Source organism: Acipenser ruthenus, chromosome 3 (assembly GCF_902713425.1).
Source record: "Acipenser ruthenus chromosome 3, fAciRut3.2 maternal haplotype, whole genome shotgun sequence".
Taxonomy (NCBI): Eukaryota; Metazoa; Chordata; class Actinopteri; order Acipenseriformes; family Acipenseridae; genus Acipenser; species Acipenser ruthenus.
Genome location: NC_081191.1, coordinates 52978985 through 52996204, shown reverse-complemented (window position 1 = coordinate 52996204; position 17220 = coordinate 52978985). Strand labels below are relative to the sequence as shown.

The following is a 17220-nucleotide window of genomic DNA, read 5'->3' as shown; positions in this document are numbered from 1 at the left end:
TCAGGGTGAAAGATTGCAAAACTGGCATGTGGCACAACATCCCATAGTCCTCTACATCCGTGTCAAATTTTGTGCGTTTTGGTGCAGCCGATAAGAAGTTATACGCAGTTTTATAGCCAGTTGCGTATGTTAATGATGTCATGCAGCGTGGACGCCATGATTTTCACAGTAGCAATTTCCCTTGAACAAGCGTAACAGATGACCATACTGAGATGTTTTATTCCAATTTTTGTTTCAATCGGATAAACGGTTTCAGAGAAGAAGATGTTTGAATTTTGATGATTTTATATTTTTATGGTAATTTTATGTCATTAATCAATGTGGTTGCCAAACCACAGAACCATCAGCTTCATATTAACAACAGTTAATCATGGACTGTTCTTCAACATGTATAGCAATTTTCAGAACTCTGCAGTAAGTGGTTTCCGATACATAGGCGTTTTAACAAATTCTGCAAAATCCAATATGGCTGCCGAACCTTATTAATAAATAAATTAAGTTGAAGTTTATGTTTATGTTAAGATTGGCAATCTAAATTATCCGGAGGCAGAAGATCTTACGCAGGAGTGTCCCGACGAAATCTAGAGACTTCACAGGAATGCAGAAGAGAATGCGACATAACGTGATAGTTTTATCACATTATTTATTAATAATGTACATGGGAGGTTGTTGGCTATATAATCGCGTCACTTTATACATTTCATCATCCTGATGATTTTCCTTTTTTTTACTAGAAGATGATGCTACTGTCCTGCAGGTACCATCCAGATAAATGGATGGTACTGCATCCTTATTTAATTTAACTTTTTTACCATCTTGAACATCATTAAATTAATAAAGCTGTCTTCGGTAAAGTGGGTGCTGCAGATGCAGCTGCTGTTGGGCTTAGCATCCCAATCCCTGGTCCTCCTCACGAACTTCACCCATTGCCTGCATCTTACCGGCTCTTTAGGAAACTCGTGGAGAGATACCAATGACCCTGCTGTGTTGCAGCAACCAAATATTACACACCTGTTTACCATGGTATCTCTCCCCTGGGTGCGTTGTGTTTTGGTGAGCGGTAATGCAGGAAAGCAGTGGGTGGGATGGCGAGCTTGTCCTGGTGTGACGTCACACATAAATTATCCACAGCTTCGAGTGAGCTGGACTTTTCTTAGAGGTGTCAACTTCAGAGTTATTTTTTAAACACTTAGCGTTAAAACCTATACATTAAAACTACACAAATACTTTTGTTGACTTACCAAAAGTACTATACAAGTGAATTCTGAAAAAAAATGAAAAATCATTGCACCCCATCTGTAAGGTTTTGAACACTTTTATGGTATGAAAACGCATTGGAATGGAAGAACTGTGTGGGAATTGCACCGATGGTGCTGCCACTGTGACGGGCTGAAAGTCAGGGGTGCTTCAGCGGATTCTGCAAGGAGCAGAAGATTCTACTTGGCACCGTTGTTTTCTCCGCAAAGCATAGCCTTAGCATAAAAAAAAACTAAGCCCCGAACTGCATGCTGTATTACAGATGGCTACAAAATGTGTTAACTTTATAAAAGCACACCCGCTCAATGCTCGCTGTTTTGAAGTGCTGTGCAGAGAAATGAGAAAGCGAACACGTCCACCTTTTACGGCACACCGAAGTTCATTAGCTGTCAAGGGGTAAAGTGCTGCATTGTCTTTATTTGCTCAGTTTAGAGGTGCATTCATTTTACCTGTTGGCGTGCAAAAACCAACTAGCTGTATCCCTGCAAGTCCATGGAGGTAACATTTTTTTAGCACAACGGCAAAATCACAGCTTTAAAAAAAAAAAAGCCATCAAGCATTTGCTGGCGTTTACAACAACATATTTAGTTGAAAGGGGATTTTCCATCATCAATCAAAACGAAATACAGGAACAAGCTTCATATGGGGGGGTGACCTCAGAGTTAGCATCTCATCCATAACGCCTCACTGGAGAAACCTTACAGAGGGGAAGCAGCACAGATGACACTTTTTTTTTTTTTTTTAAATCATTTAATTACTTTATAGTATTTGTAAAATGTGCTGTTCGGTTTATTTATTTATTTATTTATTTATTTATTTACAATATCTACATAAAATTAAGTATTTTAATTTATTACATTTCTTTATGGCTTTGTTTTTACTGGGTGAGTCACAGCTTCAGCAGAATAATACGAAAGTGGGTCGCCAAAAAAAAAAGGCCATTGTCTTGTGATGTAAATAAGTGTATGTCTTAAAAGATACTCGAAACACCAGTTCCCTGTCAAGTATGAAATGTAACCGTTACTGAATGGGTTACATTTCTATTTCAGGGAACCATTATGTTGCATCCCTTCTACAGATGTATCTGGCAAGCCAGACATCTTTACTAAGTATTACAAACTGTTTTGCGTACAAGAGAATAATGGAACATCCTGTATTATCCCAGTTGATTATAGTCTGTGCAAATAATTGCAGTATGTTTTCTTTTCCAGGACTGCACGTAAAGAATTTATTAATGCTAAATATGTAGATCATAAGTTTACCAGGAAGACCTGCATATCGGCAGCAGCTAAAATGAATGAGCTGTTTGATGCTGTTAAATCCAGAGATATACTTGCACTAATACAAGTCTATGCAGAGGGGGTAGAACTGATGGAGCCACTGCCAGAAACTGGACAGGTGAGGCATCCGATTTCTAAAATGTTGAATGAAGCTTGAAAGACTTTGAACAGTTGTCTTCCCTATTATTAGCTGAAGTGGATCTTTTCATTTTTCTTTTTATAGTCTGGGAAGTAATGTCTTTAGTTTTGCGCTTATTGATGACTTTATATTTCCGAAGAAGTGTACCAAACAGTTTAAATGTAGACACTGTAAATGTAATAACGTCATCCCCCCCGTAGCATGTTACAATAACAATCAATTGTTATCAATATCATCACGTTATAGTTTGTGTCATCAGGAAATTTGTGTCTGTCTATCAAACATAACTCATAAATTATGTCTGTCCCTCTGATAAAGTTTCCAGAACTGCAGGTTGACAATATTTGGGATAGTTCCTTTGCCACTAATACCATATTTGTATCCTGTCTGCCATTCTCTACATTAGTGAACAGAAAAAAACCAATATAGACTAAAATGTACAGAAGTTTGTACTGTGTAAAATACTGATTTGAGTCCCTTTACATTGAAGCTCTATATAGCACATATATGTGCACATCTACTCATTGCATTTGAAATTCTTGTTTTATTGCCAAATTGTGAATCGTGTTTTCCAGGAGCCAGGAGAAACAGCACTTCATTTTTCAGTGCGGACTGCAGACCAGACTTCACTTCACCTGGTTGATTTTCTTGTTCAAAATAGGTAAGAACAAACAGATTGTTTTTCCATCGATCTTAATTTTCTTGTTTTGTTTAAAATGTTAGACATGAAATCAGTAGTTGAACATTTTAAAATATTCTTTCAACAAAAAAAATAGAAAAAAATATGTTAATTGAAAAGTTGTTGATATCCATGTTCTAAGTGTTAAATGCAGTCAGTTTGTCATTTATTTTACAGATTTACAGCAGTGCTAGCTCCTAGTCTGGCCCATACAATACTAGAACGAGCTGCATCTGGGTCTCGTAAATAATGATTATGGTTGCTCAGCTACTCCAAGTTAGATTTTAAGATCTAAGTTTGTATTTAAGTGTCTTTGTCAGGATGTGAGTGGTGTGAGGAAGAATATAATGTCCAAACAGTCAGTATATTTACAGTGAATGCAGGTTTATTTTTATATTTTGTTCCCCGCTACCGTTAATGGTATTGGGGAATGTAAATAACAAATAACAAACAATAAATACAGTGTCCAGGGTGCCAGTGCTCGTGCTTTGTGGTTCTGTATCCAGTGGTGGTGAAGTGGTAGTGCAGGTGCTCCAGGTGGTTTGTGCTGGCTCAGTAGCACTGAAACTCACTACTGTGTGCAGTGCTACATAGTACTGAGGTCCTGCTTGTTCCATGCCTGGGTTTCATGCATGTGTTTCTTGCAAGGCCAAGCTGCCTGCAGAGGACAGACATACGTACGTTGTCTGTCTGGGTCCTGAGCATGCTGAAGAGTCCCTGGCAGATCGAACTTTGTGTGATTTTTGTGCTCCCGCCTCCAAGTGTGTGCTTGAGAGTCGGGTGGCCCGTCATTCCAGGGAACCCTCCTTCACGCCTGCTCAGCGCTGTCTCTGTGTCAAGGGAGGGTAGGCGTCGCGTTCAAAGTCCAGTCAAGAAGCCACCCTCCTCCCCCAGTTCTCCTTTGCCTTCTCCCCATCCAAAACGGAGGAGGAAGAAAGCTCGCCGTTCACGTTCGGCAGATAGAGAAGATCTGGGAGGCAGTGTAACCATAACAGTCCCTATAATTGCCTCCGTGGTAACTGTAGGTCGTAGACCTGCTCCCGTTCCCGCCGGTACTGTGTACAATGAACAAGGTTACCTTTGCAAATTTCACTAGCAGTCGCTGGGCTCAGTGCTGCTTCGGTTCTGACTGCTTGCAGTCTTTCCCATAGTGTCTCGTTGCTGCACCATTGCGAAGGCTGTCAGTGAAGCAGGCTAAGTCTTAGGGCTGTGTTGCGTTAAGCCGTAAGTTATACAGGTGGACATCCCTGTATTTTGCTTCTTCAGTAACTGTAGGTCATTGATCTACCACCGTTCTTAGTGAACGAGGTTACCGTAACGGTAGTGTACCATGCTCTGCACCGCACTGTACCGTTTGCAGCATACCATACCGCTGCACTGTGTGTGTACAGTACTCTGCAAGTGCTTAAGAGCAGCAAACCCAGCTTGTTTTTTTATCTTTTTACAGTACTTGCCTGTAACATATTGTATAGCGGGGGTTTTTTGTTACAAGTACTGTATACTGCACAAGCCCCATTACAATAAGTACTGTATATAGGAGCTGCAGTTCCCGCACTGTTACACAGCAGTGTCGCTGCTTGAGCAGACGCGTCCAGCTTCGGCTGGGGAGTGGTCTAGAATGGCAGCGGGGGCATAGAGGATGTGTAACCCCCATTGTGCACAAATGTACCTACCCTGTGCTACAGGTACCGAACCGGTACCAAACAGCATTGCTTGTCATGCAGGTGTTTAACAAGCTGAGGCATTGACTGTACATTTTTACTGTACATTGCTTGCTATTTGCATTATGCCTGGGTTTATCCCTGTGAAACATGCAAAGCCAGCCTGCCTGTCTAGTACCAAGCAGGCCTTGTTGATAATCCAGTTACTGTCTTAACAAGCGGAGACACCAACTGTACAGTCGTACTGTACATTGCTTGCTATTTGCATCAAACCGCTTTCCTCGAGTTTTGTTTGCATTTCTCCAAGGCGCTCTGCGTCTCTAGGAGCTGGCGTACCTGTCTGAGGACGTGGAGTCAGATAGTGCATCCCCTGCGGTTAAGCTCTCCCTATAATGGCGGAGCTTATGCCATTGATCAAAAGGACCACTGTGGTCTTGCAGGTGTCCTGGTCTACAGAGGGTCCTCCCTGTTGCATTACTGTACAGACGGCGTCACTGCTTGAGCAGACGCCCCCTTGAAGGCAGCAACAGTACTCTACACTACTGTACCAACCCCGTGCTACAGGCACCAAACCTGTACCAAACCGACCCCATGGTTTTATAATCACCAATCTGGTACCAAGCAGGCCTTGTTGACAGTCCAGTTGCTGTTTTTAGCAAGCTGAGGCAGCAACTGTACATTCTTATGGTACATTGCTTGCTATTTGCATAATGACTGGGTTTTATCCTTGTGACATATGCAAGGCCAGCCTGCCTGTGGACAAGCAGATGCTCTTCCTGTCTGAGGCAGCAGCAGGCAAAGGAAGCACTGGTAAACTGCATTTCTGCAAGTTTTGTGTGCATTCTCCAAGCGTACAGCACTCTTCCCCATCACCCTCTCATAGAGAGGTGGCTGTGTTCCCACCCCTTGGCTCTGTGCCAAGGGAGAGCCACGCACCTGGGAATAGAGAAGCTCTGGGCAGCAGTTTCCCACAGGCACGCGTGCCTGATGGGGACAAAGTTTGCTCCATTCTGTTTGGTTCCGGCCCGCTAACGACCGGTGTTCCCATCACAGTCTGGTACCAAGCAAGAGAGAATGTATTTTACTGTATTTCTGTAATTGTATACAGTAACTTTTGCATTTCTTGATTTTATTTTAATCAGTACATTTTTCAGTTTTTTTTGTTATTTTGTCTCTTGTTTCTTGCTTCATAACGCATACAGATTCATTGAATATTAATTTGTATTCGGTATGAACTAGGTTTGTGAGGTTTTTCCCATTTATAAACCAAGCGAAAGTATTAACTATTACAAAAAGAACGCTTTGGTTGGATTTGCAGTCAGTTTGTCAATTTAATAAACTGAAGAGCCAGCTCGAGATCGATTCAGCTGTGCAGGGGTGCTTAACTTTGTTTTAATAGTGGGGGGGCAAAGGTAAAGAAGTAAATGCCAAGCATAGTGAGGTGATTTTTTTTTTTTTTCTTGCTAAGGAAGCTCTGGTAAACCTCATTTTTACTGTTCAATCTATTTCAAGGTACTGTTTTTGTAATTGTAAACCCACAAAATTGGAAAGGTGTTTCAACATAAAATATAGAATATTTACTAACTGAGCATTTATTAAGTACAAACACAAGTAGCACCAAATGGCAGAACCATTTCAAGTGGCATATCTGCACAGTGCTGTACAGTACCTATAATTTCAACATGCAGCTTATTAATGGGAAGTGCTAAACAAACACAAACAATAACATGTACAACATGTTATAATATGGCTTGTTTATTGATAGATATATTGACATATGTATGTTAACAGTTAAAATATTCCTCGCTCGGCTTTGTTTTAAATGTAGTGCTGGATGCTAGAGAATGTTTTTCACGTTTTGTCATAAGGCATTACTGAGCTCAATTATCACAGCAAAACCAGCTGCTACGAGACATTCAGAAAGTAAATACTCCCTAGAGCAGGGCAATGCTTGGTGCTGATAGGTTGAAACAATAAGCACCCACCCTCACAAATGCTTAGTGCTAATTGGTTGAAACACTAAATGCCAGCCCTCACATAGCCGATTCATGGCAATATTGCAGGCAGTGCAGATCAACCAACACACTGCTCATACATACGTTAACAAGAGTCCCACATCCTTAGGCACCAAAATAAATAAATACATAAAAATTGATGTCCCAAGTATGTGAGATTTACCTACCCCAGAACAATGGAGTCGATGATATACTTCAGTATATCATGAGCTACATTGGTAAATATTGAGTCGCCCTTTTTATCAATCAGCATTTATTTCAACATTTTTTAGTCATTCAGGGACATAACATACCTAAATGTTTATTATTAAACAAGTGTGAGTTTAAATTAGTAGTAAGTACACACGTTTCGATATGAAAGCTGAACATTAGTATCAGCAAAGAACAACTAAGTTACACATTTGTACTGAAAAAAATAATTGTAGCCAACGTTTTCACTAAAGTCAGGCTTTTGTGGTTTTGAAGAGCAATTTTTTTAATATATTTACTACTGCTTAATCTAACTAAGTTAAAAAATCTAAGATTTTGGTGGGAATTGCAACATTATCCTAATTTTGAATTCTAAAACCCAACATTATTTAATTTTTAATACCGGTCTGATACTCCTCTTTTCCTTACCTTTTTTTCTTTTAATAATGGTCTTATAAGAACATAAGAACACCAGAGGTTTAAAAAAAAAATGCAGATTTATCTAACATAAGAACATAAAGTTTACAAACGAGAGGAGGCCATTCAGCCCATCTTGCTCGTTTGGTTGTTAGTAGCTTATTGATCCCAGAATCTCATCAAGCAGCTTCTTGAAGGATCCTAGGGTGTCAACTTCAACAAATTACTGGGGAGCTGGTTCCAGACCCTTACAATTCTCTGTGTAAAAAAGTGCCTATTTTCTGTTCTGAATGCCCCTTTATGTGATCTCCATTGGTGACCCCTGGTCCTTGTTTCTTTTTTCAGGTCAAAAAAGTCCCCTGGGTCGACATTGTCTATACCTTTTAGAATTTTGAAAGCTTGAATCAGATCACCGTGTAGTCTTCTTTGTTCAAGACTGAATAGATTCAATTCTTTTAGCCTGTCTGCATACGACATGCCTTTTAAACCCAGGATAATTCTGGTTGCTCTTCTTTGCACTCTTTCTAGAGCAGCAATAACCTTTTTGTAACGAGGTGACCAGAACTGAACACAATATTCTAGGTGAGGTCTAACTAATGCATTGTAAAGTTTTAACATTACTTCCCTTGATTTAAATTCAGTACTTCTCACAATATATCCGAGCATCTTGTTGGCCTTTTTTATAGCTTCCCCACATTGTCTAGATGAAGACATTTCTGAGTCAACATACAGTGGCTCTCAAAAGTATTCACCCCCCTTGGACTTTTCCACATTTTCTTGTGTTACAACATGGAATCAAAATGGATTTAATTAGGAGTTTTTGCCACTGATCAACACAAAAAAAAAGTCCATAATGTCAAAGTGAAAAATAAAATCTACAAATTGTTCTAAATTAATTACAAATATAAAACAGAAAATAATTGAATGCATAAGTATCCACCCCCTTTGCTATGACACACCTAAATAAGCTCTGGTGCAACCAATTGTCTTTAGAAGTCACATAAGTCACATAAGTTGTTTCACACGATTTCAGGTTAAATACACCTGTCTCTGGGATGTCCCACAGTTGGTTAGTACATTTCCTAACAAAAACTACATCATGAAGACAAAGGAACATTCAAAGCAAATCCGGAATAAGGTTCTTCAAAAGCACCAATCAGGGGTAGGATATTATTCCCCACAAACTTTGCTTTTGTGACCAGGACAGTGATATTTTGAAATGTACCTATTCCCAATGAGAAAACGGGCGAATTTGTGTCTTTTCGTTCACATAAAGTCAGAAAAAAACAACATATGAATCCAAATTAACATGTATTTATACTAAAATGACTACAAAAGATTTAGAAGTGAGTAGTTTTTCGAGATTTACGATTATACTGTAAATCACTTTCACGAATCGGCCCCCAAATGTAGTCTCCCATCATGTTCTCGTTATACTGTCCTTGGTAGCAGCGTTCAAAGTCCAGTATATCCTGGTGGAAGCGCTCGCCTTGCTCCTCCGAGTACGCTCCCATGTTCTCCTTGAATTTATCAAGATGAGCATCAAGGATATGGACTTTGAGGGACATCCTACAGGCCATTGTGCCTTAGTTCTTCACCAGAGTCTCAACCAGCTCCACATAATTTTCGGCCTTGTGATTGCCCAGGAAGCCCCGAACCACTGCGACAAAGCTGTTCCAAGCCGCTTTCTCCTTACTAGTGAGCTTCTTGGGGAATTCATTGCACTCCAGGATCTTCTTTATCTGTGGTCCGACGAAGACACCGGCTTTGACCTTTGCCTCAGACAGCTTAGGGAAGAAGTCTTGAAGGTACTTGAAGGCTGCCGACTCCTTATCTAGAGCTCTGACAAATTGTTTCATAAGGCCCAATTTGATGTGCAGTGGTGGCATCAGCACCTTCCGGGGGTCCACCAGTGGCTCCCACTTGACGTTGTTCCTCCCCACAGAGAACTCGGTCCGCTGTGGCCAGTCCTGCCTGTGGTAGTGCACCTTGGTGTCCCTGCTGCCCCAAAGGCAAAGATAGCAGGGAAACTTGGTAAAACCGCCTTGGAGACCCATCAGGAATGCCACCATTTTGAAGTCTCCTATGACCTCCCAGCCGTACTCATCATACTTCAAGGCATCCAGCAAGGTCTTGATGCTGTTGTAATCGTCTTTGAGGTGCACCGAGTGAGCCAGGGGAAGAGACGGGTACTTGTTACCATTATGGAGCAGCAGCCTCTTGATGCCATCTCAGAAAAATGCAGATATGTATCCACTTAGGCAGTTGGAACTAAACTGAACAGGTGGGCTTAAGGTCCCTGTATTTATACTACTATTTATATTACTGGAAAGTTCTAGAAGTTACTCCAAGTTTACTCAGCACTGAATCTATCTCGAATGTTCGGCAAAATAGGTAAATTTCAAAATATCACTGTCCTGGTCACAAAAGCAAAGTTTGTGGGGAATAATAGCCATTTTCTATACTTTTGAGGCATACGCAATTAGGAAATAACACTTACTACCCAGGAACAAAAAAAAAAAAAAATTGTTACACTGTGATATCCTCCGGAGCACAGTAAAGTCCATTATTAAGAAATGGAGAGAATATGGCACAACTGTGAATCTGTCTAGAACAGGCCGTCCTCAAAAACTTGAGTATCGGGGCGAGAAGGGCACTAGTCAGGGAGGCCACCAAGAGGCCTATGGCAACTCTAAAGGAGTTAGTCTTCCACGGCTGAGCTGGGAGACACTGTGCATACGGCAACAATAGCCCGGGTGCTTCACCAAACTGGCCGTTATAGGAGAGTGGCAAAAAGAAAGCCATTGTTGAAAAAAACTCACATCAAATCTCGGCTAGAGTTTGCCAGAAGGCATGTGGGAGACTCTGAGACCAAGTGGAAGAAGATTCTATGGTCTGATGAGACCAAAATAGAGCTTTTTGGCTTCAAAGCTAAGCGCTATGTTTGGTGCAAGCCTAACACCGCACATCATCCTGAGAACACCATCCCGTCAGCTGTCAAGCCACACAGGTTGTCAAAGGTAATGTGTCATTCCTCCATTCTGGCTCTAACGGACTCAGAAATGTTTGCCACTTTGCCGATCACAAAGGGTTGCCAAACCTAAAACTCTCTCACAAAAACAATGGTCCTCACAATCAAAAAAGCAAACGCATATTATTACCTGGGCATTCTTTATGACATCAGTGCTCTCATCAAGACACAGGCTGTAGAAAGCACTGCAAGCGACTTTTTCAGCTGTTTCATTTTGGATTAAATTAGCCAAAACTCCTCTGTAGCGTGTCGTTGCTCAGTGGTGTATTGTCAGGTTGTACAGCGTCTTACTCAAAATCTCTGAGTTGGTTCTTTTGTTTTTGCAGTTCAGTTTTTACTCTATTTAACAGCTTATGTCTCTGAAAGTTATAATGGTAGTTCTTTGCAACTTCACCAGCATGTGTGTTATAATGACGCTGAATTGCATACATTTTGATCTGATGAATCGCCTTCTTACAAACAGTGCACACAGCAACTTGCTCAGAAGCGGCATTTCCCACTGGTCCTGAAATGTTCGCTTTTCTTCCTTCCATTTTCTGCTTTTCTTAGCAGTTGGTTCCACGTGGTGTGTCTCTGTAATGTTATCAGACTCTGAAACATTTTCTGATAGGCCTACTGATTTATCGAAAAACTTTCTGATATCCTGTAACAGGATGAATGATGTGGTGCAAAAGACTGAAAATGTCCAAACGTATTCTCCCAAAAACAAATAATTTAATAATCCAACAAGAACAGAAATATTCACAAAAATAATCAAAACAGAAAAATAATACACCCCGCTACCAGCGATGGTATTGGGGCAAAACAAAACAAGGTCCAGGTTCCAAAAATAACAAACAAAAAGACACTCCTTAACCACAATCCTCAGAGCACGAAACTGTGCTCTTTTCAAAGGGGGCTGTGGTGCGTGCGCTGTGCTGTGTTGTGCTGTGTGATGAGGGGCGTGCTCTGGGGTTAATGCTGGCTCTGTAGCGACAGCCTCCCGTCCTCCTGCTCCTCTACGAAAACTCAAAAACAACACGTAACAAAACAAACAAACATACACCAGCTCCGGCCGGTCAATTATTGTCTCAGCACAAGGGGAGGTCCTGACGTAGCTGCTTCCCCTTTGTACCCAGAAAACTCCTCCCTGCAATCAACGCGTCGCCTGGTTTCTCCAATACAGGGCTACCCCGCAGCTGACTGCAATGGAATCGTACTTGCAGCTACGCACCACTCCTAATATGCTTACCTTCCGGTTTCCACCTACCACCGAGGTGGCAGATCCCCCTTACACAGCGCCCTTTCTAATCGGGAGGGAGATTTACAGCATCGATCCTTTCTCTCTCTATCACATATCCATACTGTTATTTTCACGTAGCTCTACCAAAGCTTCTCGTTCACCTAATTTTATGTGCACTACTTTTTAAAAATGTTACATGTCCCATATAGCTTCTCCCAACTTACTCGCGCTGCATCTTCACCACTGCGCTGTGTAATGTCATCTGCTTTGCATGGCCGCCTACGTCCACCAGAAGGTAAACATTGTACACGTTGAAAGACACCATGAAAAAACACAACTGCTACTGAGTAAATTGTATCCGCTATAGAACACATCTCACGGTACAGTTTTACCTTCCTGTGTAGTAATTTTCACTGCAGTGAATCAGGTGGGGCACCAAGTAGCATAGTGACACTGATTGAGTTGATGGTGGGCTACTTGGAAGCTGCTGTGGCCACACAAAATCACGTTGGTGGCCGAATGCAGCCATGGTGGCCGCATTTGAGAAACGTTGAATTAAATACTTTAGTGTTCACAGGTGTGATTGATTATTGGTAAACTAGGGATAAACGTTTGCTTAATATGACAGTGAAATAAGAATATTGCCCCTCAGTTCTAAAGTACATCAAGTTTTATACTACTTTACAATTTGAATGTAGCCTCTTTAGTGGGCATATTCAGTATATGCCCTGTTTAAACAAGTGTACTGTTTTTACAGTAGGTGTTCTTGTATTCATATTTAGTGGTAATCTAGACAAGCAGACTGGAAAAGGAAATACAGCTCTACACTACTGCTGTATATATGAGAAACATGAATGTTTGAAGCTGCTTCTGAGAGGCAAGCCAACTACAGATATAAGTAAGTAAGCTGATTTATACAAAATACAAAAATTAACTTTGGATCTTTGGAACACTTTACATAAATAGTATTATCTTTCTTGGTGTGTTTTTTTTTTTTTTTTTTTTTTTTTTTTTTTTTTAATTAAAAACAGATGTGTTTCCATGTATCTTTACCAAGAAATCACAACACATCTCTTACTGTTTTAGCTAACCAGAATGGAGAGACTGCATTAGACATATCCAGAAGATTGAAGAATACACAGTTGGAAGAGCCAGTAAGAACTGAAATTGTTATTGTAAAAGAAAATGTGCCTGCATGTTGTTAATTGTGTTGCAGTAGTTAATGCTGACTCAAGCTGTATGAACTGTATTTCAACCAGCTCTTACCAATGGTATGCATCAGCAGCTATGCTGTTCCATAGTAGGAGTTACATTAGAGTAGTCCAATTACTAACTGACAGTAATTAATGGCAGCAAGAAATTTGACCTTTAAACATGTAAAGAAGGAGAAAAAAACATGAATATTCATACTTGAGCCAAGAAAAAAACATGAGAATGGATGCTGTTCCAATTTAAATCACAAAGTGGCATTTATGTAGAATTGTAGATAATTTAAGATTGAGCTTTTTGCAACTGTACTCAATGTGTTACTGTGTGGTTTTCTATAACCAGATTGTAAGTATTTAAACATATATATATTTACAGACAATTTGCTTTAGTTGTTCGAATGTTGCACATGTGTTCTGCAATAAAAGATTTGTTTGTAGAATATTATAGAAAGATAACAATGTAATGTCACTTGACTCCCCCCTTTTGGCATTAATTGTAAATTATTGATTTCCCAAGTCTTATATTTAAATCTAGGTAACTTTATCTAATAGTATTAGCAGACCATGCGCCAAAGAATTACTGTAATTTAATATTTCATTTATCATGTTCTAAAACCTGTGATTTATAAAATATATATATTTTATCTCAGCTTGTCCAAGCCTCTGCTGGAAAGTTCAATCCACATGTTCATGTAGAATATGAATGGAATCTCGGGCTGGAGGAAATTGATGAAAGCGATGATGATTTAGATGACAAGGTAAGACAGAAACAGAATTCAGTGCTTGCCAAATAGAATCCACCTTGCCCCATGCAATTCAGATTTTTACACTGTGAGCAGAGGGTACCAAGAATACACGCATTGATATGGTTCCATCTGTTGGATATTGTAACTGACAGGAAATCTACAAGGTTGATTTGACATAGAATGATCCTTATGCTTCTTTTTTTGCCTTGAAGCCAAGTCCAATAAAGAAAGAGCGATCTCCAAGACCACAAAGTTTTTGCCACTCTTCCAGCCTTTCTCCTCAAGACAAACTGGCACTTCCAGGCTTTGGAAGTCAGCGAGACAAACAGAGGCTGTCTTATGGAGCATTTACAAATCAGATGTACAGCTCAGCTACAGACTCTCCCACCTCCCCGGTCATAGATGCCCCTCCTCTTCCTCCAAGAAATACAGGCAAAGGTATGCATTTTGGTTTGTTTTTGAACTGTTATACACATACAACTGTGGCATATAGTTGTTTGAATATGGTTTATCTGTAGCAAAGTATAGGTGTAGCGTTATAGTTGGCCTAATTAAACCTGCAACATAAATGTATGCAACCTTTTAAAATGTTTCAAGCTGCCTTGCACTCTGTATCAAAGAAATGTCAAGCAATTTTGAAATTCAGATTAAGGAATACATGTAAATATAACTTAATTTGGCTGTGTTTCTAATAACTATGTAGACTACATTTGTAAAAGGAAAAAAATAGACATGTATATGCAGATATGCTTTTGAATATTTTTGTAAATATAAACTACAAAAAGATTGTAGAAAAAGACATGATGTTGGTTGGTTGGTTGTTCAATATCTTTGGCTACTTAAGTCCAATATCAGTGAACATGTACTGTAGTATCTTGTTACATTGAGTAGTAATAGAAAGGAAAAAAGGGTTCTCAATACCGTTTTTAGTTACAGAACAATAGCAGTAGCTACTGTATACCAGTAAACACAGTATGCTTACAGTTTTGACAATGGACATAAACACTCTTCCACAAAATTAGTTTACTTTTTATATTTTTTTAATTTTGCCTGATGACATTAATCACTAACAGTTGTTCAGTTCATGTTTTTGTTAAATGTACATGTGTATTGAGATATGACACAGGCCCGGTTTTTGGGATGGAACCGCATAACAGTTTCGCGTTTTGATTGGTCCATGTCTGCCACATGAATATGTCGTCACACGAGTGGAAAAGCTTGCAGGCATTTTTAACATTGTAATCAGAGAAAGAGAGAGATAGAGAGAGAGGTCGGTCGATCGATCGATCTGCTTTCACCACCTTACCATTAAAATATAATGTGGTATTACGCTGTACTGATATAACAAACTATGGGTGATTTACTTTATATGTATTATCATGTTATGTACGAATGTAAGAATTGGCTTTCTGTAATGGCGTACTTTTTAGCATATATCTATAATCGTTTATGCGATATATTTTAATATCAAATATATGTCTTCCACACTATTACAGTTTTGTTAGAGGATACATTAGTTTATCTCTAATGTAATCACAGTTTTACATATAGACTGCCCCTGTTTTCATTTACATCGCAAATTCTGGGCCGCTTTGCTTTTCAGATAACGTCCCAAATTCTGGGCCGATTTGGGTAGCAGATAACGTCCCAAATTCTAGGCCGCTTTGGTTTTTAGATAACGTCCCAAATTCTGGGCCACTCTGATAACATCCCAATTTCTGGGCTGCTCTGGTTTTTAGATAACGTCCCAAATTCTGCATTTTCGAATTCAGGCCAGTTTTTGAGATATTCTGCTTAGCTGACAGCCGAGTTTCTAAGTCATGCATGCACAGTTTACCATAAACTGGACTGTTAATTCATTTAAGAGTAACCCTTAGTACATGAGTCAAAGTTAATGTATTTTTTACTCTCCCCAGAAAACATTTAGGAACATGGTATACCAAAAAACATCTCATTGGCTTATGTAATGTCCATCAATATATAGTGAGACGCAGGGGTTTATCAGAACTTCTGGGTTTAAGAGACCAGTGCCCTTCAACAACTTCAAATAAATCCTATTGTATTGTATTAGTCAACATTTCCCTTATCTATTCCTGATAGTTTATACTGTAGGTCAGGGGTTTTTAACCTTTTTTTGAAACTGTACCCCTTCTATCTGGAGGTTTCAGCTCGGGTACCCCTTTACAATTTTCGCTCAACTGAACGGTAGCTCAGTTACAATAAAATGCAGAATAATCTGATGACCCCCCTGCGTCTCACTATATACTGCGAGCATCTGGATTCATACCCAGAGGTACTCTGTAGCCTCCTAGGACATTCACAGCTTGTTTGACACCCTCTTGTAGTTGCCCGTTTCTGCATATAAAGCAAAATGCTGTTTGTCAATCTCTCTTTTTTCTTATGAATCAGTCTTTGCAGGAATCATTCCAAAAACACTTGAATCAGTTAGGGACTACCAGTCACTACAGACCTTTAAATTGCAGTACCAATTTGCAAGTTGCTAAGGGTATATAGTGCTTTTGTTCGCCTGTGCTTTTGTAATACTGTGATCACAAAACACTTGGAATGGACTTAAATTGGTGCTTCTGTTGCATAAATACACTACAAAATGTGCACATTTCAGGTCTTGTATATAATGGACATTTTTTGTATGTATTTTGCTATAGGAAATCGCGTGTCGGGAGGGCGGGCCTCCTGTCGTACCCCATGAGTCCACAAATCCTGGGCCAACAAACTCGCTAGTACTCTCTTTAGATGCACAACAGTCTTAGCTAAAGAAAATGGGTTCCTTCGAGTTCGTATGACCCACGACTGCCATTGGCCGAGCCTTACCCCAATGGTGTTTTTATAATGGGATTTGCCATAGGGAAGGGGGTGGTCTCTTATCGTACCCGTATCTCCACGACCCCTGGGTAACGAACTCAGAAGGGCACTCTTTGTGTGCACAAGAGTCTTAGCTAAAGAAAGACATCAGCCACGGGTTCATACGCCACCCCACCGCCAGATGGTGGGCGTTGCCCCAAAGGGGTTTTATAATGGTGTTGCATGGTGGTGTGTGCATGCAGGGGTTGCATGGTGGTGTGTGCGTGCAGGGGTTGCATGGTGGTGTGTGCATGCAGGGGTTGCATGGTGGTGTGCATGCAGGGGTTGCATGGTGGTGTGTGCGTGCAGGGGTCACATGGTGGGTGTATACGTGTAGGGGTCTTATGGTGGTGTGTGTGTGTGCAGGGGTCTTATGGTGGTGTGTGCGTGCAGGGGTTGCATGGTGGTGTGTGCGTGCAGGGGTCACATGGTGGGTGTATGCCTGCAGGGGTTGCATGGTGGTGTGTGCGTGCCGGGGTTGCATGGTGGTACATGTGTGTGGAGGGGAATTGGC

The 17220-nt window shown here is 40.4% G+C and overlaps 1 protein-coding gene across 2 annotated transcripts in view; it reads left to right on the top strand.

Annotated features, from left to right (window-relative positions):
- LOC117435781 (arf-GAP with SH3 domain, ANK repeat and PH domain-containing protein 1-like) overlaps positions 1-17220 on the top strand; it is a 208580-nt gene that overhangs the window by 159442 nt on the left and 31918 nt on the right. For both annotated transcript variants that reach the window (XM_059013767.1, XM_034059202.3), the window contains exons 19-24: positions 2469-2655; positions 3252-3337; positions 12673-12788; positions 12977-13044; positions 13749-13856; positions 14057-14282. In XM_059013767.1, the coding sequence (XP_058869750.1) occupies positions 2469-2655; positions 3252-3337; positions 12673-12788; positions 12977-13044; positions 13749-13856; positions 14057-14282 (791 nt within the window). The remainder of the gene's footprint in view (positions 1-2468; positions 2656-3251; positions 3338-12672; positions 12789-12976; positions 13045-13748; positions 13857-14056; positions 14283-17220) is intronic.